At 36.1% G+C, this 26,866-nt stretch overlaps 1 protein-coding gene across 1 annotated transcript in view; it reads left to right on the plus strand.

Annotated features, from left to right (window-relative positions):
• The window catches only part of PCLO (piccolo presynaptic cytomatrix protein), a 296,737-nt gene that overhangs the window by 307 nt on the left and 269,564 nt on the right, over positions 1-26,866 (plus strand). Inside the window, 3 exon segments of the mRNA XM_006777145.2 lie at positions 1-126; positions 6,194-7,324; positions 7,326-7,719. The exon segment at positions 1-126 is cut by the window's left edge and continues 307 nt beyond it. Coding sequence (XP_006777208.1) covers positions 1-126; positions 6,194-7,324; positions 7,326-7,719 — 1,651 coding nt within the window.

Genomic DNA, 26,866 nt, shown 5'->3' on the forward strand with positions numbered 1-26,866 from the left:
GGAGGCGGACCTGAGCCAGCTGAGCGAGGAGGAGAGGAGACAGATCGCTGCTGTCATGTCAAGGGCGCAGGGGCTGCCCAGGGGGAGCGTCCCCGCGGCCGCTGCGGAGCCGCCTCCCATGCACAGGCACGCACAGCATGCTCTGTATGTCCGGGCATATATGTACAGCTTCCCTGCACATACGTGTCGGCACGGCGGTACATATATGTCGTCTCCGTCCCTTTTACGCTCCCGAATGGGGTGGCGTTCAAGGAAGCGTAAGCCTCCTTTCTGATGGGGAGAGTAAAAATGGTGCATTTGTAGACTTTCTGGTGGGATGGTCAAAGGTTGCGTTCTTGGAGCTGTGATTTGGGGTTGTGATTGTTGGCCTTTTGGAACCTTTTCCCTCCAGGATGGCGAGGAGAGACGCCCTCCCGTGTTTTTACTAATCGGAAAGTCTTCCATTAATGCAGAACGGATGTGCTGGGACATAGGTAGATAGGGACATCTACCTGTCCCTGTTTAGACCTCCTCAGTCATTCTGGGGGCGTTTTTCTTTATAAATGTCTAAATGTTTCTGTAACAATACCATTAATTCCCGGGAGGTGTTGTGTTTTGTCTTTCCTTCCCATCCCACCCCCCAGAGGAGAACGGGAGCAGTTTGGGTAGAAGGTCTAAAATGAATGCGTCCTTTATATTCCATGCGGGGCCCTAAAATATGTAGTGGCATTAAACAGATGGGTTGGTCACAGCGGAGCAGGTGCTGTGCATGTATTTCTGAATTGGCATATGCTATTTTTTAAGCCACTGCTCTTTTATATACAAAAAGTGCCTTACAGTTTATGGAAGAACATGTAAATTTGTGCTATCTTAAAATTAGTTTCCAGTCCATACTTTTCAAGACAAAGCAAATCGCTGACAACTCGCCCAGGCAATCAGGTGCTAGTCTGCTATGTTAACGTATTCATTTCTTGCGCTAGCTCCCCATTTTCCTTCATCCTAATAAATTAGTTGTTTTCTAATTAGTGTACTAAGAGGGTATAATCATTGTGCCTTGCTCTGCCTTTATTATTATAAACAAATCCTTTAACTTTCCCCCTTCCATAGAGAATAGTTCTCTATTGGTGGTCCTGAAACCATTCCCGTTTTATGATAACCGAAAGGAAAACTACAGTTTTTTCATTTGAAGTATTAGAAATATTACAGATCTGAATATATAGGTGTAGATTATTATACTGTACTTCATAAAATAAAAATATTTTAACTTTAGCACTCTCATATAAGTATATGCAAATGATTGTCAAATAATTACAATGTTAAATTTAATATAGGAGAACTGTAAAATGAATTATGGATACCTAAAATGTTTTATGACAGTATTTTTCATATAAAATCCTAAAGGCCTAAAATCTATCAGGTAAAAACCCTATTTTCTTGAAATGAAACCACCACTGCTAGTTGAGTTAGCTCCTTATATTGACTATGTTTTTCTGTGTTTTTAAACTACTAATATATTGGGCTATTTCTTTGGTAAAAAGCCTTTCTTATTCGTTATTCTAAGTAGGACAGCTATGTACTATTTTTCTCTAACGGATGAAAATTTGACTTGGAAAATATTTTGAATGCTCATATACTAGATTTCCATAATGAGGCACAATATTTTTATTAACCTTTTAGAAATGTATGCCTGCTCTACAGTTTTTCCTAAGAGGCACAAGCAACAGGTTTAGCATGCTCCTTACACATACCAAGAAAAGTGTGAGTTTTGATTTCTAAAATCCTAACTTTTCTTCTTTCAGAGGATGTCTGAAAAATATTTCAGCTTTTGTTTTATGCACTATTTGCATCAGATAGCATACTTTTAAACTCTCTATTGATAATTTTATGGTAGAATTTTTATTAGTAGGTAATTTATGACTTCTTGATTAAAGCTTCATCTAATTATATAAACAATATAATTTTTAATTTTTGCAACTTACATTTTATTGAAAATTTTCTATAAGAGGCACATAATTTTTAGAAAATTATTATCCCCATAGGTGATAACCAAAGAAATTCTTGGCTTATCATTTAAATATTTAGAAACACATTAATTTAAGTATATATGAGAAAGTATATGCAAAATACTTGAAGTTTTAGGAGATTAAGTGTTGTGAATTAGACACGGTTGAGTCCGATTTTTTAAAAACTTTTTAAGAAATATGGGTTGAGAGCCCAGGGACCTAGGTTCTTATTTTGTTAATTTTAACTGACTCATGATAAATTATAAATACTTCTTAGCCATATGTGCCTCAGTTTCCTTGCTTCTAAATAAGGCAGGTGATACTTGCCTTAACCTGTCTTGTGAAGTCATTCATTGTGAGGATTAAAAATTCAGAAGGACGTTTTGTTTGAATTTTAATATGAAGAAACCTTATAAATAAATAAAAAGTAGTAATATTAATATCAACAGTGAATGGCACTGACAGTGATGGCTACAGACAGGTTGCATATTGAGTTATTCATTATTATGAATTAGTTTGACATGTCTATATTTTACATATGGGACAGTCGGTACAATATAGTGGAAATCCCCCAGGAATCGACACCATATTTCTGTGACTAATTTTATAACGTTGGATTAATTTCTTAGCCTCTTTAACCCCTAGTAAGAAAATGAATTCCTGTAGTTGCTTGTATTTCTAATGTAAAATTTTATGTGACTCAGCACATGAAGTTAAGTGTCATTGCCTATTGTGTTACATTTAACAAAGTATTTCAGCATTCCAACTGATTTTACATTCTACTCTTAAATACATGTGTACCTCATTTGTAGATGAACCATTTTTCTCCTGCTAGCCTACAAAAGAAAAGTCTACCCTGGGGATGACAATAGCAAAATAGTGATATTGTATAAAGCATGAGGAATTATAAGCTAGAAGTTACAGGTTGCAAAAGTAATGCTCCTAGATTTTTGATTCGTCATAGACCCAGGGAAATGCCATTTTATTACTTCTTCTATTATTCTTTATACAGCTACAGATGAAAAGGGCTTACTAAAATCCACTTCTGATTAGTAGAATATTTTATAAGAATTCTGTGTTTCTCAATTATTTTCTTTAGAATTCCTTTGGGCCTCCCCTCCTGTCTAGACACTTCCTCACCTGTTTGTCTTCCTAGAGCAGCAGGCCAAATCCAGGATCTAAAAAGAATATGGCATCTTTCCAGTTATATCTCAGAAGGCCTGTAGAAGAATTTGAAGTGGAAAGAACTCAAGAAACATTAATTTATAATAATACAAAACTTGCCATGTTCATCATTCGCTCACTCATTGCTATTCACTCATCTATCATTAATGCTCATTTACTAGTTGCCAGATTTGGTTCTAGTGGTGCAAGGATGAGTGAAACACATTGTCCGGGAGTTCATAGTCAAGTGAACAAGACACAGATTGCATTGTAGTCATTTTTCTTTTTAACAGAATAACTGTTAATACTAAACAAAAATTCACCAAAAGACCGTAATTTGCTAAGACAACTTTATATTTTTGTTTGGTATTAAGCCTACATTTTCTCTTTTTATATTTTATTTTTCCATCTATCCCCTCTATGCCCTCTTCAATGACTGTTTCTATTTCTCCAAGGTTTCCATGTTTTGTGTTTATTTACATAATTATAGCAACTAAGATTAAGTGTAAATTGTAAGGCAGTCTTTATAGCTGTAAGGCAATCTTTATAGGTATTTTTTTCACAAGGGGAGCCTACAATATAATACAACTTATATTTGTAGGAAGTACATGAAATTATAATTTCTGATCCAAGCTGCTTTCTTTGAATTGTTTATTGTTATACATATTTGGTATTCATGAACTTTATTTTTCATTTGTTTAGTTGGATTATGTGAAATAATATCACAAAACAGTTGTTAAGAGTAAATAGTATTTCCAATAGAGGACAATTTAGTTAAATTAAGAATAGATTTTTTGGTATTCGGTTTAAATATACATTTCTAGGAGTCTGAACAAGGGAACCAATTCAATAAAATGTCTAAATAATTACTTATAAGATAGTCACTTGTATAACAGAATCCCAAAGCATATGCCCTTCAAGGGAATGGTCTATTAATTGCATGTGAAACATTTCTAGAACAATATAAAGATCTAAACAATGGAACTCTGAAAATAATATATTACAGGTTTACTATGGCTTTTTCTTCCATATGGAAGAGAACACATAGGAAGGCCTATAAAGAAACATTCAAGATCATTTTCCCCAAATGAAAGTATGTGGCTATACATTTTAAAACATATCTTAAAATTGTTGGAGTTAATATGGGTATTAATTTTACTTCCTTGTTTAAGTACAGGCTTCAGAGACATGCCAATACCTGAAGTTTTGTAATATTTTCCTGGAGGAAATTGCCAGAACTACGAATTTTATGTATTTATCTTCTATTAGAAAATTACTTTGTGCATACATTGCCATTTATAGATTATTTTCTTTCTCACCCTTTTCTAATTAGAAGTAATATTTCAGTGTTTCTTTCTACCATGCTTTACATTATTAACTTACAAATGATCTGAAATTTAAAATTTATTTTGTCCATGAGTAGGTATATTTTGATAAAACAAATTAAAACCTGTAGAACTTTATTGTGATCATCTCACATTTTAAGTGTGACTGAATCACTTTTTTTTCCTCCATTTTTTCTATTAATTAAAAAGAAGTAAAACTTTTCCAAAATGAAAAAGCTACATATATTAAACAGAATACTTGAAATTTGATATTTTTCTATGATTCTAATGCAGCATGTTTTTAGTTTCAAGTTATAAATAAAGGATGGCTTACTCAAAAAATTAATGTACTTGATTTTTGGCTAGAGGTATATAAGAAACAATTATTTTAATTCTTTAATATAGGGATTTAAATTTGATCCTATTTCCAAAACTATTTTAAATTATCCATCTTGTATATTTGTCTATGATTTAAAAGATATCCTTCAGCCCTAACCGGTTTGGCTCAGTGGATAGAGCGTCGGCCTGCGGACTCAAGGGTCCCAGTTTCGATTCTGGTCAAGGGCATGTACCTTGGTTGCGGGCACATCCCCAGTAGGAGGTGGGCAGGAAGCAGCTGATCAATGTTTCTCTCTCATCGATGTTTCTGACTCTCTATCACTCTCCCTTCCTCTCTGTAAAAAATCAATAAAATATATATAAAAAAATAAAAGATATCCTTCAAATTAATTACTTCTTACGGTCTAAACTCAATGCCAATAAACATTATTAATAATCTAAGAATAGCAATAGTATATGTTGTAGAAAACATTACGCAAAAATGTCATATATTTTCTTCATCTAAGAAAAGTAGCAGTACTTTTCAAAAGGGGTCACGGCTAAGCTTGTTGCGCTTGGCATAGCAGGCTATATCTCACGATGCTTTAAGCATCTGTTGTTCCCTTGCAAACAGATCTCAGAATGAAAATTAACTATTAGAAAAAATAATTAAATACTGTAACATTCTTCCATAAGACAGATGGAACTATTGCCTAAAAATTGCTAATTAAGTAGAATTTTTCATTCTATAAACTTTAATATTTGATGGATATTACCTTTTCAGACAGAATAGGGTAAAATTGACTAGATGATCAACTTTATCAGAGTCCCTGTTCCGTGTAACCTTCTGTACTAGAAACTCCCCTGATGTCACATTGTGGACAAACAACAACAAAAAAACAGTTCCAGCGAGCTCCCACATTTTAAAATGAATATTTTTACTTATTAGTGCTGCTAGTATTTTGGAGGCTACCGTACTTTGGCCATAACTTTTGATGGAAAAGGACACATCCTATGAACGTGAATGTACTGAATATAATGTTGCATGATTTACTGAGTTAATATATTTAATTAGGTTTGAAGTATGACCAGATTCTATTAAGTGCAGATGTAAATTATTTTTATTATGAATACTTTCTGACTAGATATCTTAATTTTTCATCAATCATAGTAGCAAGTATTGTCTTCTTCCCCCTTTTCTTTGCCTTCCTGTTGAAAATCTTTCTTTATAAAGAAAGTAATAAAGGCATTAGATGTTTTAGATCACTTATAGGATGTTATAAAAATGGGTTCTTCTTATATTTATACTCTTATAATTTTGAGGATTTAAGAAAGTTATACCTTCTTGATATTGCTTTCAGTTGTAATAATTTTAATTTGTTTTGTTTTGTTTCACTCTTGTAGGAAACAAGAATTCGATAGTAATCACCCTCCAAAGCCGCCAGGAAAACCGCCGGACCCTGGACGTCCAGCTCAGCCTGGTCTCAGTAAAAGTAGAACTACAGACACTTTGAGGTCAGAACAGAAATTGCCTGGAAGGAGTCCTTCCACTATTAGTTTGAAAGAATCAAAGTCCAGAACTGATTTTAAGGAAGAGCACAAGTCTGGTATGATGCCTGGCTTCCTCTCAGAGGTTAACCCGTTAAGTGCTGTCTCCTCTGTTGTAAATAAATTCAATCCTTTTGATTTGATATCAGACTCTGATGCATCCCAGGAAGAAACTGCCAAGAAACAAAAAATATCTCAGAAGGAACAAGGAAAACCTGAGGGAATCACAAAACCTCCATCACAGCAACAATCACCCAAGTCAGTTCCTAAGCAGCAAGGACCTGTGAGGGCCCCGCATCAGCAGGATGGCTCTCCCAAGTCAGTGTCTTCTCAGCAACCAGAAAAAATGAAATCACAACCTCCAGGGACCGGAAAGCCAATTCAGGGACCTACCCAGGCTCCTCAGACAGATGAGACAAAATTGCCACTCCAAAGAGATGCAACTAGGCCTCAGACTAAACCGTCAGACACAGTAAAGGGAGAATCCCTCAAACCCTTGCTGCAAAGCCCATCCAAACCACCGACTCAGCCAGCAAGTCCTGGAAAACCTCCAGCCCTGCAGCCTGGACCTGAAAAATTTTCCACGCCACAGCCTGGACCTGCAAAGCCCTCAGCTCAGCAACCGGAGCCGGCGAAGACCCTAGCCCAACAGCCAGGGACAGCAAAGCCCTCAGCTCAGCAGGTGACAGAAAAACCCCCAGCCCAGCCCCCAGGGACAACAAAGCCTGCAACTCAGCAGCTTGGGCCAAAGTCTCCAGCTCAGCCTCCAGGACCAGCAAAGCCCCCTGCCCAGCAGACAGGGCCACCAAAATCCCTAGCTCACCAACCTGGGCCACAGTCTCCAGCTCAGCCACCCGGGCCTACAAAGACACCTGCGCAGCAGGTTGGACCGGTGAAGTCTCTGGGTCAGCAGCCTGAGCCAGGAAAGACTCCTGCTCAACAGCCTGGCCCAGCAAAACCCTCAGCTCAACAGCCTGGCCCAGCAAAACGCAGCCCTGCAGCCTGGACCTGAAAAATTTTCCACGCCACAGCCTGGCCCAGCAAAGCCCTCAGCTCAACAGCCTGGCCCAGCAAAGCCCTCAGCTCAACAGCCTGGCCCAGCAAAACCTTCAGCTCAACAGCCTGGCCCAGCAAAGCCCTCAGCCCAGCAATCTACAAAACCAGTAAGCCAAACAGGAGCTGGGAAACCTCTGCAGCCACCGACTTCTCCATCTGCAGCCCAGATCCCAGTACAAGGCCTCCCTAAAACCATCTGTCCTCTTTGCAATACTACTGAACTTCTGTTGCATGTTCCAGAAAAGGCCAATTTTAACACATGCACTGGATGTAAAACCACTGTGTGTAGCCTCTGTGGTTTTAATCCCAATCCTGATATAACTGAGGTGAGTGCATTTATTCACTGTGTCCATGCTCTTAAACCGTATTACCGTCTTCCACAAAGGATGTTTCACTTATCGCTGATATGATAGGATGGCATTGTTTTCCTCTAGCTCTGCCCTTCTTTCCCTCCTTCTTGTCTCCTCATTCTCTTTTCTGCCAATTGTAAGTTAGAGTTTTTAAAAACCTTCTCTTCAGTAATCCTAAAATATTGCTGCAATTTCTGATACATTTGGCATATAAAGCAAATATGAATTGATTGAAAGATGCCGCACTCTGTAAGAGCCACAATATTTATTATTTAGTATGTAGTGATATTACTTTAATTTTAAATTCATGCTCCTACCTACCAAAATTGTGATACTCTTACCTGGGATCATATTTGTGCTGGGAGAACAAGTTTTTCAATTCTAATAGAATTTTAATGTAAAGTTCAATATATTAGTCAAACCACACATTCCTTTTCCTTGACAGAGATTTTGATATCCCCTATGAGGGCATTCTTCCCTCATTAGTTGAGAGTCATTAATACTAGCATAGTCAGTTCATAAAATGAAGAAGTCATTAGAGAAGGGTCAACATTGATGGGTGTCCTCTCAGAAGGACTCTAGTTTATATTCCAAGTATTTGGGCAAACCTTGTTGACATATCAAATTATAATGGAGCTGGTAGTGCCACAAATGAATTCAAAGTTGTTTATTCTGAATGAGGATAGAAAAGTAATTTTCATCAAGTCAGTGTAAAAATTTGGCAATATTGGTGGGAGAGGGACAAAAAGCATCAAATAGCCAAAAAACTCAGAAATTCTCTTGAGTTAAGAAGTAATACAGTGAAGATAAGATAATAACATAAAATAAAGTGAGAATAAAGATGCTTAGCATCCAAAAGAATATATTTTTAAAATAATCTGGTAGCCCGGGTAGGCACTGAAACGGTTTACTCTGTCGGGAGGACAGCTGTTGGTGGGCTGTGTGCATTATGTCTGGAACAGCCCAGGAAAAAAATAAAAACGACAGGAGGCAATGAAGGATTATGTGACTTAAATACCCTTGAGAGGGGAGACTTGTGTACCTTTTTTATAAAGGAAATCTATTTTATGATAATAACAGGAATGAGGATTGATAGCTATTATGTTAGTTTGGATACTTCTGGTGATGAAAGAAGAAAATGATGTGCATTTAAAATGTGACAACTTCTTGTTATTTTGTAAAGTATATTTTAATCAAAAGTCATGTTGAGTACCTTAACTTTTTAAATAAGTCATTCTTTAATGATAAAGTTTCAATTAATAAGAACATGCTGCTTTCAAGTTATGGAGGAAATCAGATTATAAGTAGTTTGTTTATGTATTAATATATTTTTAATTGTTGATAAAGGTATATTCCTTCCTATAATATATGATCTTGATAGGAATGTCCAGTAATAATGACTTCAAACAATAGATTATTACTTTGTAAAATATTTTCTATGTTTTTATGGCAACTTATAAGGCAGAAATATGCAGTTGAACACTCAAGCCACATACATGGTGGGGCACAAGTAGGTTTACAGTTGTGAGTACGCAAAACACAGAGTTTATTCTTGTATTATTATTTATTAATTATTGTATTATCTTCCATATGAAAACCGTAAATCCACTTTTGTCCCATCCTGTATATTATTTGACTACATACCATATAGAAGACATCTTACTATATGTTTTGTGGGATATAAAAATAACTAAAACATAATGCTGATCTTAACATGATCAAAATGTACTAGGTTAGATAATAAATGCACAATGAAATATACTAGGTGGTCAAATGATGATGGCTGTCTCAAGGGTAGGAAGTGTCATTTTCAATGGGCGAGATTAAGGCAAGCTCAGTGGAGAAAGTGGCATTTGAGCTAGGTATATTAGGCTGGATACTGTTTCTATAGATGAAGAACAGAAAAGACTGTAATGATTTCGTCCAAGACCTAGAGCCAAACTATTGCAGGCAATATTTACAGAATCAGCCAAACTAGGTTGGCTGAAGTGGTGGCAAAGAAGAAACAGACAATGAGATTGGAGATAAGTTGAAGTCAGATTTTGGTCTTCCACTTTTAGCAGGTAGTGATGGGCATTCTGCTTTATGAAACTTAACTTGACTAATGTAGTCATACCTTCAATCCTTCATTCATTTTAGAAATTTGTATCAAATACATAGTTTTGAGGCACACAAATAAGTGACATGACAAAATCAAGTATTCATTAGATATAGAGTCATCCTTCAACCAGAAAATAGGGGAAATTAAAGTTGTATATAAGATATATGTGTGTGTGTGTGTGTGTGTGTGTGTGTGTGTGTGAAAAGTAACTTTGTATAGGGCTTTATAGTTCACATAGTTCTTTCCTATTTGTTTTATCAAAATTAAATTTCCAAATAATTCTATGGGCATATATTTTGTTTTCTCTATTATACTAATGAGAAAACTGGTGTCCTACTGGTTACTATGGTTAGATTACTTTCAGGATCACCCTGATAGTAAATTGCTAAGCAGAACCCAAGCTAAATCTTCTGATTCCAAGTCATGGTGGGAAGAGAGATAAAATGCTGTGAGGTCAAAGGAAGAAGCAGTCACTGTCAGCAGGGGATATCACGACTGTTTTAGTGAAAACAAATATTTGATCTGGGACTGTGAAGATTAATAAGAATTTGGACACACGTGAAAGGAATTGGGAATGTGGAGGCTGGTAGAGGGCCTCACTTGTAATAAAGGAAACATCTCCATATTGATGAGATGAGCTTGCGCGACTCTTTTACACTTTGTGTGACAATGACATCATTTGAAAAATAATAACATGTTCTCTGTCAAACACATTGGGTTGTTAGGATTAACTGAACCTTTGTATGATAAAGTGTTTTGTAATATATGAAGTGCTTTTCAAGTTGTAACATAATGTGACATGGGTATTCTACCTTAAATAGATTTGACTTTTGAAGCTACTCTCAATTTGTTCTCTACATAGGTACTGCATCATAAATTATTGGCTTCTGAGGTTGCAATCAAAAGCCATTTGATCTATGATGTTAATAGTAACATTTTAACTTTAATTTTTCCCCCCTCTAAGGAAAAATGCAATCCAAGTTCTAATTCTGAACTCTAGGAATGCCTCTTCCCTAATCCTGTTCACCAAATGGCCAGTTCCTCAAACTCCTGAATTATTAGGAGGTCAGAGTTGGGAAGTTCAAGCTCTGTATAGAGACTGAGAGCCTCTGTTTTAAGAGAGATAAGACAGATGAAATTTTAGGAAAGATCTCCATTTCCAAACTGTTAAATATATGATGAAAGAGTTAACTTCTCTGCATCTTTCAAGGAGGACCATACACTCTAGGTCTAATCATCCTGAAATATTCAAGTTGAATGAACAGTTTTTCCATGCAAGACAGGAAAAGAGGCTGATGAACCTTGTGTAGCATTTTATGTATATGAATTTTTGGTTTTCAAGTTAGATGTTTATATGCAGTAACACAATATTATTGATTTGTAGACGATGGGTAAAATAGAATATTGGTCTCTTGTATCACTCCTTGAAAAGACTAGGAGAATTTCTCTGATACTTCTTGTTACTAACATATCAGAATTATGACTACATTTGCTTATGAAGATCCTGGCTCTTAAATAACTACCAGGTCTCCGGGGGAAGCACTGGAAAGATACCAACACTCAGAGAAGAGCTTTAGGGAAGGGAACTTGTACTTCCTTAACTAAATTGGCCAGTTTCCTCTCTCTCTTTCTCTCTCTCTTCTTTTCAGGTCACCCAAATTTCTGTGTGAGGAGGATACTGTTTAAATTAACTATCCTCTCTGGTACTGTCAAGATGCATGCTTGCATGCTTTTCCAAATAAACCTTAAGAATAGACTGGTTCCAAGCCTAGATTTTGATGCCAAGAGGAGTGTATAGCTCTATCTCTTCTTGCCAGTCCATTAATGGAATAGATCTCAACCATGAAGGCTCTCTCTTTGGGCTTGCTTTCTGATACAAAAACAGTGTTTGCTTTCTAATTAGTAACAAAAGCATTTTGTTGTTGTTTTTGTTATGTTTGATCTATTTGTCTCTTTTGATGTGTAGCCTGGGGCACAATAGATTTAGGGACAGATTTCAAGACTTGTCCCTAATTTATGATAATTATCCCGGCTCTTACGAAATTTTGTAATATATGAAATGATTTTTCATTTTTCCGAATGTTGATAATAACCAACTTTTAGTGATGGAAGTTTGTTTTTTTTGTCATAATATTTTTGATTATTATTTCCCATATGATAATAAGTCTTTTTGATTATTATTTCCCATATGATAATAAGTCTTTTGGCTGAATCTAGATATTATATTAAACAAAATATGACCATACCTTAACAGCCAGAAAACCCCAAAAAGCATACACACCTAAACTTGCATATAGACTATCTCCATTATTAAAAAACAAACAAACAAACAAAAAATGACTGGAATTCTTCAGATTGGTGAGATGATTTAAGTTGCCACCTCTTAGGTGGATAGGCCTTCTTCCATTTATATTAAGAGAAACTGGGGGGAGAGTGGGCAGATCTGTTAGGAATTGCTGGTGAGAAAAGACTAGAGTTATGTGAAATGTCAGGAGGCTGAAACCTATGGAGAAAGAAAACCAATAAGACATTTTTAATGGTGGAGTAACTTAAAGAATTTTTAGAAAAGTGGAGAGTCTCTGTTAAGTTGCTTGTTATTTTAGTGGTAAGGTCAAAAGATTGAAAGTATAGTAGTTCCTGAAATTAGGAAAGATCACCAATAGTATAAGTTGGCATGTTGAAGATTCTTAGAAGATAGAAAGAAGATAGGAAGGAGGAAACAAAAAAAGAGCCAAGGAAACCACTGTACAAGTGGGTTTCTAAGAGAAAGCTCACTGAAATTCTAAGCTTGATATCAACATACATAGAAAGCAGTAGTGGGTTGTGGGTAGTGATCACACAATAAGTTAAACTGCAGTAGGAAAAATATATGACAAGCGGACTCTTCCCTAATCTCCAGTGGGAAGACATGGAGTAGGGAGAAGCCTTATTTTTTCCCTTCAGGCTAATGCCAGAGAATTATCCAAGTGAAGGGATGAGCTGCCTAAAGAAGGACCCTCATGAGAAAAATAGGGCCTTCAAAAGAAGCTCAGAAGAAGTAATGCTCTTCTCCCACAACAGAGTGATACAAAGGAAAAAACAAGACACTACTCAACCAAAAGTAGAATGTTCTACATCTTTTAGCATCGGAGTAAAGCAGTCCTTACTTGGGCTCCAACCCTCCACCTTTCTATTTCTTCTCATTCAAAGGAGAGGGCTAATGAGAAAGCAGACCTGTCCATAAATACAGAAAATATGCTTTTGATTACCTCTGCTAAATAATGGAGACATTCACTATAAATGAATGGTTTGAAGAGACTAACGACATTTTAGCAATACTATCACATGAAGGACATAGATGAACTAGTGAAACAAAAGAAAAAAAAATCTGACCTCATAGAAAATAGTTCATTTAAGAAACATAAAGAACTTATAAAAATTTATTAATCCTGAGAAATATTTAAGAGGATAGCTCATCAATAACTGCCAGATTCAAATTTCAGTGGGCTGATAGAGGATAAAAATGGGTCCAGGTCCAGTTGATGGTCTGGAAAAGGAATACCCAGATTTTCCCCAGATAATAGAGCTAAAAGACAATAAAAAATTATTCAACTACTTACTAAGCATCCACTATGTTTCAGGGACTCCTCTAGACTCTGGGGATATAGTAGTGAAAAAAAATAGGTAGAAAAATCTTGCCTCATGGAATTTATTTATTTTTTTTAAAATATATTTTATTGACTTTTTACAGAGAAGAAAGGAGAGAGATAGAGAGTTAGAAACATCGATGAGAGAGAAACAAGGGCAACCCAGGTACATGCCCTTGACCGGAATCGAACCTGGGACCTTTCAGTCTGCAGGCCGACGCTCTATCCACTGAGCCAAACCGGTTTTGGCTGGAATTTATTTTTTAATAAGAGTAACAAATAAAACATATAGTGTGATAGATGATAATAGGTGTTATGGAGAAAAATGAATTAGGAGAAGGGCACAGACCAAGGGAGGGGTGGGATGGGGTGGTAGGATACCCTCCCTTCCATTGGTAGATTAGAATCTGGGATGGACGACTTGGAATTCTGGACTTTTTAGTGGTAACTAAAGGTCTGTCTCATTTGTGTGTATAATCTTAACTGAAGCTGGAGATTTGAGGGGGAGTTAGTGGTTGGTAAGGAAGGAAAGGGTAAGAATGTACTCAGAAATATGTAGAATTCTGAGATTCCCATCTTCACTCCTTCCTTTATTTTTATTTATTTATTTTATTATATATATTGGTTTCCAGTGTACAGCTTAGTGGTTAGACAACCATGTACTTTACTAGTGTTCCCCTTGATAATTCCAGTACCCCTATTGGTACCACATGTATTTATCACCCTATTATTGACTATATTTCCTTTGCTTTACTTACTCCCCCCTTACTCCTTCCTTTATTGATGTGGTGGCCGGGATGGGATTTATCCCTAGTATGGAGAGCTCTTTCTGGACTGCTGCCCATGGAGTGGTAGACATTTTTGGGAGTTTGTTATCTATAACTCTGGGGCTCCCTAAGGACTCTGAGAGCTTTTGAGTGTTAATAGGCATTAAAAATCATGGAGATTATATCTAGAGCTCTAATAGGAGTTCCAGAATCAAGATCACGGAGGCAAGCTCTAGAACATTTTTCTGAGCTAAAGAAAGATTGAAGCTTTCAGATTGTACAGCTCCACTGATGGCCAAGAAAGATTGATAAAATTACTGATAGATAGGTCTTGGTGAAATATCAGATTCCCAAGAAAGGAGAAAACTTGAAGACTTCATGGAGGAAAGCAGTATTGTCTACAAAAAAATGAGAAATCAGGTAGCTATCATACTAATTATGCAAACACAAAACAGCGGATAGGAGGCACTTTCTTTACATTTCTAGAGATGGTGATAAAATGAATCCTGTATCTAGGCACAATATTAAGAGACTATGAGGGCAGGTTAAGAATTTTTCTCATGTGAAAGAACGCATAACAGTCATCATCATTCTATCTGCCTATTTAAATAACGGTCTATCTCACCAGAATATATATATATGTATAAATGTGTATGTATGTGTGTAGGGGTGTGTGTGTGTTTGTGTGTGTGTGATACAGTGATATCACAATCACTGTAGGAGTTTCTCTATTAAAGTGGATAATAATACCAAAAAGAATGGGATGGAATAGCTGACTATACCTCAGAATGAAGAAAACTCGAATGGTATTAAATCAGTGTTTTCGAAAATGTGATTACATAACAGTGGTGGAATGTGAGATGATATTAGGTGGTACACAAACCAAACTCAAGAAGTTATGTATTATTTTATTGTGTATTAAAACATATAATACAGTAAGTCCTTATTTAACACCACTGTTAAGTTCTTGGAACTGTGGTAAAATAACCTATAATGAAACCAATTTTACTATAAGTTAATTGCTATAAACAAGAGTTAAGTTTCTTTGGCATCTCATCAACATTACAACAAAAAGATACTGAATGAAACAACTGTTAATTGAGGGCCTACTGAATATTGCTTATGGCAATCCTAAAATAGGTGATAAAATAAGGTTGTCTATTAAAAAATGTGGCTTTTATAGTAAGGTGAAAATCCACAATATTTTAAATTTGAATCAAAGCTTATTATTTGATGTTATAATGGCAACCATAAAAAAAATCTCAAGGCAAAAGTTAACACTGATTGATTCTGGAGAGTAAAGCTTTTACTATTAATATCATAACTTTTTGTGCTATTTTTTTTAACCTTCTAAATGTTTGTTAAAATTAACACTTTGGCAATTTAAAACATTCTCATTCATCAGATGATTGATTAAACGATTATAGAATGTTAAGGGTTGGATAAAGGATTTAGATTCTTGATTTTTATATCTTCAGCCTTGGCAAAATGCCTAGAAATTTTGGTTCTAAAGAACAGTGATGATTTGAAATGCCTTATGCCTGTGATGCAAGTTTGGTCAGTTTTTTAATGTAATCTTATCACAGCCCTGTGTACTTTATCTATCACCGTTTTTATATGAATCCGACAAAGAGAAAGTCCCTTAATTTAAACATAAGGTTTTTAGAAGATAAAGGAGAGTGAGGTGTTTGTTTTTGTTTTTGCTATTTTCTGGTGATCCATATGTTATCATTTATAGTATTTAAAATAATATCCTGGCCATAGCAAAATTAATTTATCTTCATTTAGTTTTGAAAATGAATTTAAAGGAATAGAAATACTTGATTAAATCTTTTTAAAATCAGTATTACTTAAATATGTTTACCAGCACTATATTTGCTTAGCTCTCATTTTTGATGAGGTCCAATTTGCAGCATTTTCCTCATGACTTGGATGTTCCTTATATAAAATGACTATATATTCCTCATGTTTTACTTGTAGGTTTAATCATTAGAACCAAAGCCTTTTTTTTTTCACATTCAGCTTTTAAATAACTAGATGTTTTAAATAACTAGGTGTCTTTCTGCATAGTCAGCATTTATATCTATTAAGCTTGTTGTTGTATATTACTGCAACTGGTGTAATGATCTGTATAGCTTAGTAAGAACAGGTGTTCTGCTGTGAAAGCAGATACCCACCCTTAACAAAATCATTTCTTGGATCTGTAAACTTAATACAATGATGGGTTAACTTTCTTATTGTGTACACCCCTTGAGAAAACACACATATGTAACATTCTCTCCTATTCCATATCCTAATTAGCTTAAATAAAAATGGGCTCATGCTTACAAATATGTCAGAGGTATTACATTAAAGACAAAGATGTGAATTATTTATGCAAAGTTTATAAATCTTTTCTTAAATTAATGCCTATATCACATGCATTTATAAGGCATCAAAGGTCAGAGTTGTAGTTCTAGTAGATCTGCTGCTCACATATGTACACTCCTGCTGATGTAAAACAATTAAAAAAGTGAAAGGCATGTTTCATTATATGCTGGTTGAATTCCTGGTCAGGGCACATGCTCAGATTATAGCTGGATCCCCAGTAGGGGGTGTGCAGGAGGTAGCAGATCCATATTTTACTCTCACATTGATGTTTTTCTCTCTGTCCCTCTCCTCTAAAAATTAAAAGCATAAAGGAGGTATTTTAAAAGATGACTAAACTATAAGTCATAAGGGGCTTCTATTAATAGGAAGTTAAAACAGGCTGAAATCACTTATAAAAAGTCATTTTACACAAGCTTTAATATGCTTTTAGCATTTCATATATATTTTTGTCTTCCATTATAAAAATAACATATGTTTATTTTAGAAAAATAGAGAAGAAAAAGGAAGAAACAAAAATATTATCTGTGGCCCCAACATGTAGTAACAACCACCAGTTATGTTTTCTTCTGTCCATAATTTTTTAATTAAAGTAAAACATACTTTATATAACATATACATATATACATATATATATGCACACACACATACACAAATCAACTCAGTGAATTTTCACAAACTGAACCCGTGTTAGCAGCATCCAAAATTAAAAAATAGAACATAATCAACATTCGAGCAATCCTTCACCTTACTGCTTCCAATTACTACCCACCGCCCAAGGGTAACCACCATCTGATTTCTAACCATAGATTAGTTTTTTCTGTTTTATTTTAAATCTTCACATGAAGATTATATATATTTTTAAAGAGAATGGAAAGGGGGGGGAGAGAAGAGAAAAAACATCAATATGAAAGAGACACATTGATTGGTTGCCTCCCACAGGCCCTCTTTCCCCCAAACAGGGCTGGGGAATCTAACTTACAAACCAGGTATATGCCCTTGACCTGGAACCAAACTCACAACTCTTTGGTGTGCAGGCAGACCCTCTCACCACTGAGCATCATCAACCAGTCTGTTTTTGAACTTGATATAAACCATACATACTTATAAAAAATACTAGAGGCCCAATGCACGAATTCGTGCATGGATAGGGTCCACCTGGCACCCCCTCCCATGGGGCTGATTGGGCCAGGTCAGTGAGGGGGGAGGTGATGCAGGAGGTTGGCCCATCAGCCCCACCTCCAATCAGGCTGGGGGGTCGATTGGGGACCAAGCCAGCAGGGGGGAGGGGCCATGGGAGGTTGGCTGGCAGGCCCCGCCCCTGATCTGGCCAGGGGGAGGGACTGCCCCTCCCCACATCAGGACAGTTGGCCAGATGCAGTGCACTTCCATAGCAACCGGTTGTTCTGCTAGTTCCAGTCAGTCTGGTGTTTCAGTCGCTTGGCTTTTATATATATAGATAACTTGATCATTGTTATTTCAAATTATAGCATAAACATTTCTATTTTGGTAAGCACTTTGTAAACACACTTTGAATAGCCGCATAATCCTATACACAGGAGGAACTGTAGTTTGCTTAACCATTCCTTTCTTGCTGCAAATTAACACGTTGTGCACCATTATTGCTAGCTTTATCCAGTGGCCAGGTAAGTTTCTATTGAACGAGTACAAAAAACGTTTTACAAAGTATCAGACTTTAAAAAGATGTTAGCTTGTAAGAACATGTCATAAATAACTTCAAAATGCAGTGGGCATTTCATTTTGAGGTGTGCCTTTAACATTTATGTAAAACACTGTGTAATGTGAAAACACGAGAGTGCTCGTGATCCGCCCGCAATGTGTTAATATTCTGCAGACAAAAATTTTCCTGCTAACTAGCCAAATCCAAAATCTATAGAGCAAGCCATCAAGGAAGGGCAGACTAGAACTCTCAGGCAGGAGCCAAAAGTATAGTTCACAGGTGGAATTTGTTTTGTTTTTTTTTGCCTTTTTTATTGAATTTTATTGGGGTGACACTGGTTAACAAAATTATACAGGTTTCAAGTATACAATTCCATAACATGTCATCTGTACACTGTTTGTGTGTTCACCACCCTGCAGATACATTTTTTAAAAAGTTTCTTTCCTTTCCAAGTCAACGTACAAGTGATTGTCTTAATTCCAATGAGCATCTAATTGGAAAAATAAAAACATGTAGCTTTCAGCATACTTAATGAGTTCACAAAGTTTATGAGACCTTTAATTCTTTTCACTGATGTAATTGATTTTTTTATTTTTAAATGAAATAATAGCACAGTTCAATAACTTACTCAAATAATTGTACAAACACTGCCTAATTAGAAATATATATTACAAGCTACTAAATGTGTGTATAAGTTATTTGAGGTATAAAAGTTTGTATTTGCCTTATGAGAGGCTGTTCAGAAGTGTTAATGTAAGTTCGTATACTGTTATGGGATCTTCCTTTTTGTAACTGTAATAGAGTACGAATATATTTTCATGTTCGTGCACTGCAATTGTTTTGTAAATTGTGCTCTGATGAATGTGTTATGTCAGTTTTCTTGTTTTAGACTGCAGTGACAAACATTAAAATATGCTGTTATCATTGGATCCTATATTGTGAGGATTTATAAATGTTATTGCTAGCATTCGGTGAACATTATTATACATTATGAAGGAAAAAGGGCCCATTTAATTTACATTTCACAAGGTTTGTAGTCCACACTATTTTTGGATGGACTGTTTTGAATAAAATTGTTTCACCAAATTGCTGGGTATATCATCACAGTTCTGAGGAATGCTAGTGTCTAGTTTTTAACCAAAATACATTTTTCATTAATATGCATAGCTAAAGATGTCACCTGCAGTGAGCCATCTGTACCCAAAATGCTTCTATAATGGAGTTCATGTGGTTTGGGAAATCCTGAATAACACAAAGCATAATCTGTTATCAAACGTTAGCTTGGTTTCCTCTTTATAATATTGTACATTATATTATTATCTAATGTGTATTATAGTATAATTATATTTTATGTGGCATTCAAAATAATACAATATAAATATAATATACGTAGTTATATTTATAACTATATAACTATAAATAACACATTCAGTAACTATTTGGACGTAATTTGATGAGAAATAGAAAAAAAGTTTAGAATAATTTATCATTAGATAATATCTAAAATTTTCTTGGTATCCAATATAGAGACGTAGTCACTCCTTTTAAGAGTCTAAGTGAGGACAGGAGAGGAAAGGAAATAATTGGAAAGAAAGATTTAAAACACTATCTATTTGAGTCCAGATGTTGTGGTTTACACTATTGTTTAATAGTTGAGAAGAGACAGACCTTAATTGATGATGGAATATTAAGTGATAAAGGAGGAAATTCAATGTGGACCATAAAAAGGTACCATTTAGATATATGGGTGAGGAATATAAATTGGACTGTGAATTATAACTCACATTAGAGAGAATGATAGTACTGCTTTAATGGAGTAAGTGGTATATTTTGATGTCATGATTTGCAGAAAAGCTTAGTTGTGATATATCAAGACGAAGAAACCCAACAACTTTTATTGTAAAGGACACGATGAAAGCATGATTGAAGAAAACTTATTCAATGGCTAATGTGAACGGTATGAACACCAGCAAATAAAGACTTTATGTGCTTGTTCTTTTGATATTCCATTCTTCCAGGTATTATGCTATGTTGTTGAGCAAATATTTTGTTATAAATTTTATGTAAATTTTGTGTTGAAAGTGTCCAGTTTGGAGCATATTGAAGGGGAGATGTTAGTCATTAAACTTTCTGGACTTTTTTTTTTGAGAGGCTTCCATTCTGTTTTGAAGTTAAGCAAATTAGTAATAGATCTGAATAGGAATATGCTTTAATTCTGGAACCCCACATTTGCTAATTCACCTTATTGCTTAGGTGTCTTGAGTTAACTCAGTTGAATGCTTACTAAAGACATCCTCTTAAAATTCAGAATATAATTTTTCTTTAAATTTTATTTTATTGCTTAAAGTATTTCAAAGAATATTACATACGTCTCCTTTTTTTCTCCCCATGACATTCCCCTGGCCTCCTCTACCCCCCAGTGTCTTGTGTCCATTGGTTATGCTTATATGCATGCATACAAGTCCTTCGGTTGATCGCTTACCCCCCGCCCCCCAACCCTCCTCAGCCTTCCTGCTTTAGTTTGACAGTCTGTTCCAGGGGTGGGCAAACCTGTATCTATTATTGTTCATAAGTTTATAATGGTCTTTATTATCCAGAAATGAGTGAGATAATGTGGTATTTTTCCTTCATTGACTGGCTTATTTCACTTAGCATAATGCTCTCCAGTTCCATCCATGCCGTTGCAAATGGTAAGAGTTCCTTCTTCTTCTTCTCCTTCTTCTTCTCCTTCTTCTTCTTCTTCTTCTTCTTCTTCTTCTTCTTCTTCTTATTCTTCTTCTTCTTCTTCTTCTTTTCTCTCTCTCTCTCTCTCTCTCTCTCTCTCTCTCTCTCTCTCTCTCTCTCTCTCTCTCTCTCTCTCTCTCTCTCTCCCTTCCTCACTATCAAATCTGTTCTCTCTGTGTCAGTCTGCATTCCCACCAGCAGTGCACGAGGGTTCCTTCTTCTCCACAACCAGCACTTCTCATTTGTTGATTTGTTGATGATAGCCATTCTGACAGGTGTGAGATGGCACCACATTGTTGTTTTGATTTGCATCTCTCGGATGATTAGTGACTTTGAGCATGTTTTTATATGCCTCTTGGCCTTCTGTATGTCCTCTTTCGAAAAGTATCTATTCAGGTCCTTTGCCCATTTTTTGATTGGATTATTTATCTTCTTTTTGTTAAATTGTATGAGTTCCCTGAAAATGTTGGAGAGTAAACCCTTATCATAGATAACATTGGCAAATATGTTCTCCCATGCAGTGGGCTTTCTTGTTGTTTTGTTGATTGTTTCTTTTGCTGTGCAGAAGCTTTTTATTTTGATATTGTCCCATTTGTTTATTTTTTCTTTAGTTTCCAATGCCCTAGGGAGCAGTATCAGTGAAGAAATTGCTTCGGCATATGTCTGAGATTTTGTTACCTTTGGATTCCATTTTTAATAATCAATAGTTTTGATATTTTTTAAAAAGTGTCACCATTTATTAAAATTCTATATGTGAAGTTCACAATTAAAAGTTCAAGTGGTACCTCTCCAAACAGCTGTAAATAAGATATTTCTCATCCAGCAAAGGCCTTAGCCAGGAAAGTTGTAATACTATATTTTACAGCTCTGATACATAACAAAAGGGAATTGGATTAAACAGGGAGATGTGTTATAGAAATTATATGCAGGTCTATCTTATAAAACACAGAGACCTCCGAATGAGCAGAAATCCTGGCTGACCACTCTCTGAACTCCATTTTTATAGCATATTAAGTCAGAAGACTGAATGAATAACCTTATGCCTTTCTTTTGTTCCTTTCCATTAGAGCTAATTGAAAGAGAGTAGCTCATTAAACAATTGTGTCTCCAGACCTTGGATTCTATTTATCCACTTTCTATTTTACTTATGCACTTTCTGTAACTAGGGCCGAGAAAGCAAAAAATGACTCTTTTTCCTTAATATATGAACCCTAAATTTTAACAATAGTTGAGGCATAACATATTTATTTAGTACAGTTAGAATTTTTCGTTTTAATGCTTATATATTGAAGGTAAGCGTTCTTCTGGGACACATGATCCAGTTGTAGGCTTTCCTAGTATTGTTTCTTCTATTTATCTCCATAATATTTCAAATGGATGTGGATGATCAGAGTGCAATATAATTAGACCTAATTAGAGCATAATTTTAGGGAGTGGGTGCTACTTGTGACAGGTGACCTGGGAAGTTGTTCATGAAATATGGCTTGAAGGCTTCTGCGAACTGTGGCATGGGGAAGAAGTGATAAGGACTAAAATCTTTTAAGATCCTCATTCATGGCTACAGTGGAATGAAGACCAATCATGCAGACCTAGGGAAACCAACACTATCATAGACATGGGTACTAGATGGAATTGGCAGTTAAGTGTCTAAGGCAATGATGGTAACAAATTCAGGTTCATTTCTGCTCAGAGTTAGAGATAAACATTTAATTTTAGGAGAAAACAAGGCAGTAATTTTCTCCAGGCAAGGAAAATATGGTTAGCAGGCATGGTGATTAAGGAGGACTCTTTCAGTTTGAATCAAAGGGGGACCATGGGCAGAGATGTCGACTAGAGTTCTAGAGAGAATGGCATGTAACCAGAAAATGAGGGCAGAAGCCTATCATTCAGGGTGGGTAAACAGTGGGAATTAGCAGAGTAAATACAGAAATGCTGTAGATTGAAAAGCACAAACATTTTCAATTAATTTACTTAATTCAAATCAACTAAAAAAATATTTGTGAACATCTATAATGCTTAATGGGTTTGTTATACCCTGGGATCAATAGAAAGACCACATTGCCAGGAAGACCTTACTATTTGTTGCTTACAGCCTTTTGATGGGTACAGATCTGGAAATAGAATTATGTAAGTGCTTGCATAAGAACATTAACACAACTTTATATATTGAATTTGTTACAAAAACTAAACTTTATTTCACAGTTACTGGAGATGAGGATTGAGGGGAAGTAAAGATAATCCCTTCGATGATTTGTTTTAAACAGTGTATATTTGGTGGAGTTATAAGGTATTTGAGAAATGACAAGGAGGACCAAATGAGGAATAGTGACTTGGACATATGAAAGATTGAATGGGAAATTACCTTTCATAAGCAGTATAGACACATGAGTAACAATTGAGAATGCAGGTACAATATGGCAGAAATTTTAACTCAGATGGCTGAGAGGGCCAAGGTTCTGTTATTACTCCTTATGCTCCCTAAGTGCATCGCAAAGAAAAGTAGGAGGTTGTTCATGATGTTAATGTTGGGGCTGGTTGTGGCCTTTTTCGTTTTCTCAAATGTATCGGAAGGTTTTTTGTTATTTTTTTCTCAGTTGAATCAAGAAATTTGAAAATCATCCTGTTTTCAGTACTAAATTGTTAAATGCTGAGATAAAAATAATTTTTATTTTTAACAGATTTAGACGGTAGAACTAAATGAAAGGGAGGTTCTTTCTAAAAAATCCTAAAAATACAGAAAGCTTTTTATATTGTGACAGAGGCCTGGTGCACGAAATTCGTGAACTCAGGGGTTGGAGGAGGGCAGAACCTCAGCCCAGCCTGCCCCCTCTCACAGTCTGGGAGCCCTTGGGGGATGTCTGACTGAAGGCTTAGGCCCACTCCCCGGAGGTTCCTGCCACCGCCACTATGCTCACCAGCTGTGAGCCAGCTTCTGGCTGAGTGATGCTCCCCCTGTGGGAGTGCATTGACCACTAGAGGGCAGCTCCTGAGTTGAGCAGGATTGGGCCAAAACTGGCACTCCGACATCCCCTAAGGAGTCCTGGATTGCAAGAGGGCGCAGACCATGCTGAGGGACTTCACCAGTGCACAATTGGAGCTGGAGAGGGATGCAGGAGGTTGGACAGCTAGGGAGGGGCCTTGGGAGGGCTCCAAGGCATGTCTGGCCCGTCTCACTCAGTCCTGATCAGCTGGACCACAGCAGCAAGCTAATCTGGTCTCAGCATCTGCTCCCTAGTGGTCAGTGCACATTGTAATGACTGGTCGACCAGTTGACTATCTGCCCCCTAGTAGTCAGTGCACATCATAGCAAGAGGTTGAGCAGCCTTAGCATATCGTTAGCATATTTTGCTATGATTGGTTGAACGGCCAACTGGATGACCGGACACTTAGCATATTAGGCTTTTATTATATAGGATAACTATAGACAATGTATTCTAGAAGTGGGGAGGAACATTGAGGGATCACATATCTTAATAAATGTTTGAATAAAGAAATGAATAAAGTTGGCATCTCCTTTGCTTTGACACTTGTCAAAAAGAATAGTAGTAATTTAACTATAATAAAAGTGTTATATGCTAATTAGATCAGACAGGCCAATGACCTTCCAGATGTCCTTCCGGACAACCTTCTGGATGAAGCCGGGACTGTGAGGGCTGAGGCAAGCCGCTGTGGCTGCAAGGGCCAAGCCCCTTGCACAAATTTTGTGCATCGGGCCTCTAGTTTAACTATAATGAAAGTCACTGACCCTAGGCGTTTGTAAGTTAAAGTGGTTAATGTGGATGCAGATCTCACATAATATTTTATAGGAAAACTAGAGGCCTGATGCGTGAAAATTCATGCAAGAATAGGCCTTCCTCTCCCAGCTGCCGGCACTGGCTCTCTTCGGACCCAAGGATCCGAACTGCTTCCCTCCTCTGGCCACAGGCAGGCACCCAGGACCCCGGGCTGCTTCCCTTCTCTGGCCACTGGCAGGCACTTGGGACCCGGGCTGGCTTCCCTCTGACCCTGGCTTCATCAGGAAGGACGTCCGGAATGACGTCTGGTCTAATTACCGTATTACCCTATTATTATGGATGTGAGTAATAGATATAAAGAATTATGCTTTTAATTATATTTTCTTCTGTGTTGCCTGGCTGCATGATTATGAGGTGATGTATCATTGAAAGCTGTGGAAGAAGAAAAATAAATAATACAATAGTAGAATTGACATTGACAATAAGGGAAATGGGAGATGATTGAGTGGGAAGGTGCATAATTATAGAGGAATTTCCTTCCATCAAGAAGGAGGCAAAATGGAGTGAAAGTTCCCTTACATTCTAGCTCACTTTAATCATGGCACTTGCATAAGGAGCAATTGCTTGATTATGTTTTGGGATGTACATATGTATATTATATGTATGTATGTATATATATATATGTATACATGTATATATATGAAGTTATTTTGTGAAATGTTTCAAACATACAAAAAGGTAAAGATAAAAATATGCATAGGTATTCAACACTCATATTGAGAAAAAATGTAGTGAACACCCCTATCACTCACTCATACTTAATAAATTTTTTAATTCTACTTTTTGATACAGATTTTTAAACAGAAATATAACATGTCAGTTGGAGTTGAAAATCTCCTTTAATCTCCAAATAAAAATTTGCTCTCCTTGAAATTGAAATATAAGGCTTTTTATATAGGTGTATGAGTTTAAATAATTTCAATGTGCTTTTTAAAATTTTAAAGCCATTTTAATGATTAAGAAAAATATTCAGTATTGTTTTTTTCCCATTAAAATCTTAACTATAAACTGTCATATTACAAATAAAAGTTTAGTGATTATTAGTTCAATGTCTTTTCAAAAGGAAATTATTTGCAAATAAAGAGTGTGTTGTTTACCAGCTGAATAACACTTCACGATTTTATATGGAGGAAAACTTTTCTGGTATCTGTGCTCCATATATTTACTTTTTTAACACATAGAAATCTATACAAAGATTTCAGTGTTAAATTGGTATCATTGGTTACTTTGGTTGGAGAGATTGTATCATGTAGAGTTTGCCATTCTAAATTACTTTGGTACTATTTAAAATTTTATATAGTAAGCATATATTATCTTGGAATTTAAAAAAGTAATGTTAAACATAGGTACTTTTAAATTATCTCCTAAACCAGTGATGGCGAACCTATGACACACGTGTCAGAGGTGACATGCGAAGTCATTTTTTTGGTTGATTTTTCTTTGTTAAATGGCATTTAAATATATAAAATAAATATCAAAAATATAAATCTTTGTTTTACTATGGTTGCAAATATCAAAAAATTTCTATATGTGACACGGCACCAGAGTTAAGTTCGGGTTTTTCAAAATGCTGACACACTGAGCTCAAAAGGTTAGCCATCACTGTCCTAAACTATATAGTACCAACTTCAACATCTCCTTTTTACATTGATGTGATTTGAAAAGAGCATCTATACCTATACTTATACGTACACATATATATACATATATATGTATATATCTATACCTATACTTATACATATATGTATATATCCTATATAATAAAAGAGAAACATGCAAATTAACCATCCCTCTGCTATGCTCAAGCCATGCCCACCAGCCAATGAGGAGTGAGTATGCAAATTAGCCTGACAAAGATGGTGGGTAATTTGCATACACAGAGCAGAGTGGGAGAGCAGGCAGTTTGGGGGGACGTGGCTCCCTCAGTCACTCCCTAGGTCGCTCCCTTAGGGGAATGTGGCTCCCTTGGTCACTGGACGGAGAGCAGAGCAGGAGAGCCGGAGGCTTGGGGAGACTTGGCTCCCTTGGTTGGGGAAAACCGAGAGAGTGGGGAGCACCAGGAA

This window comes from Myotis davidii, unplaced genomic scaffold (assembly GCF_000327345.1).
Source record: "Myotis davidii unplaced genomic scaffold, ASM32734v1 scaffold49, whole genome shotgun sequence".
Lineage (NCBI taxonomy): Eukaryota > Metazoa > Chordata > Mammalia > Chiroptera > Vespertilionidae > Myotis > Myotis davidii.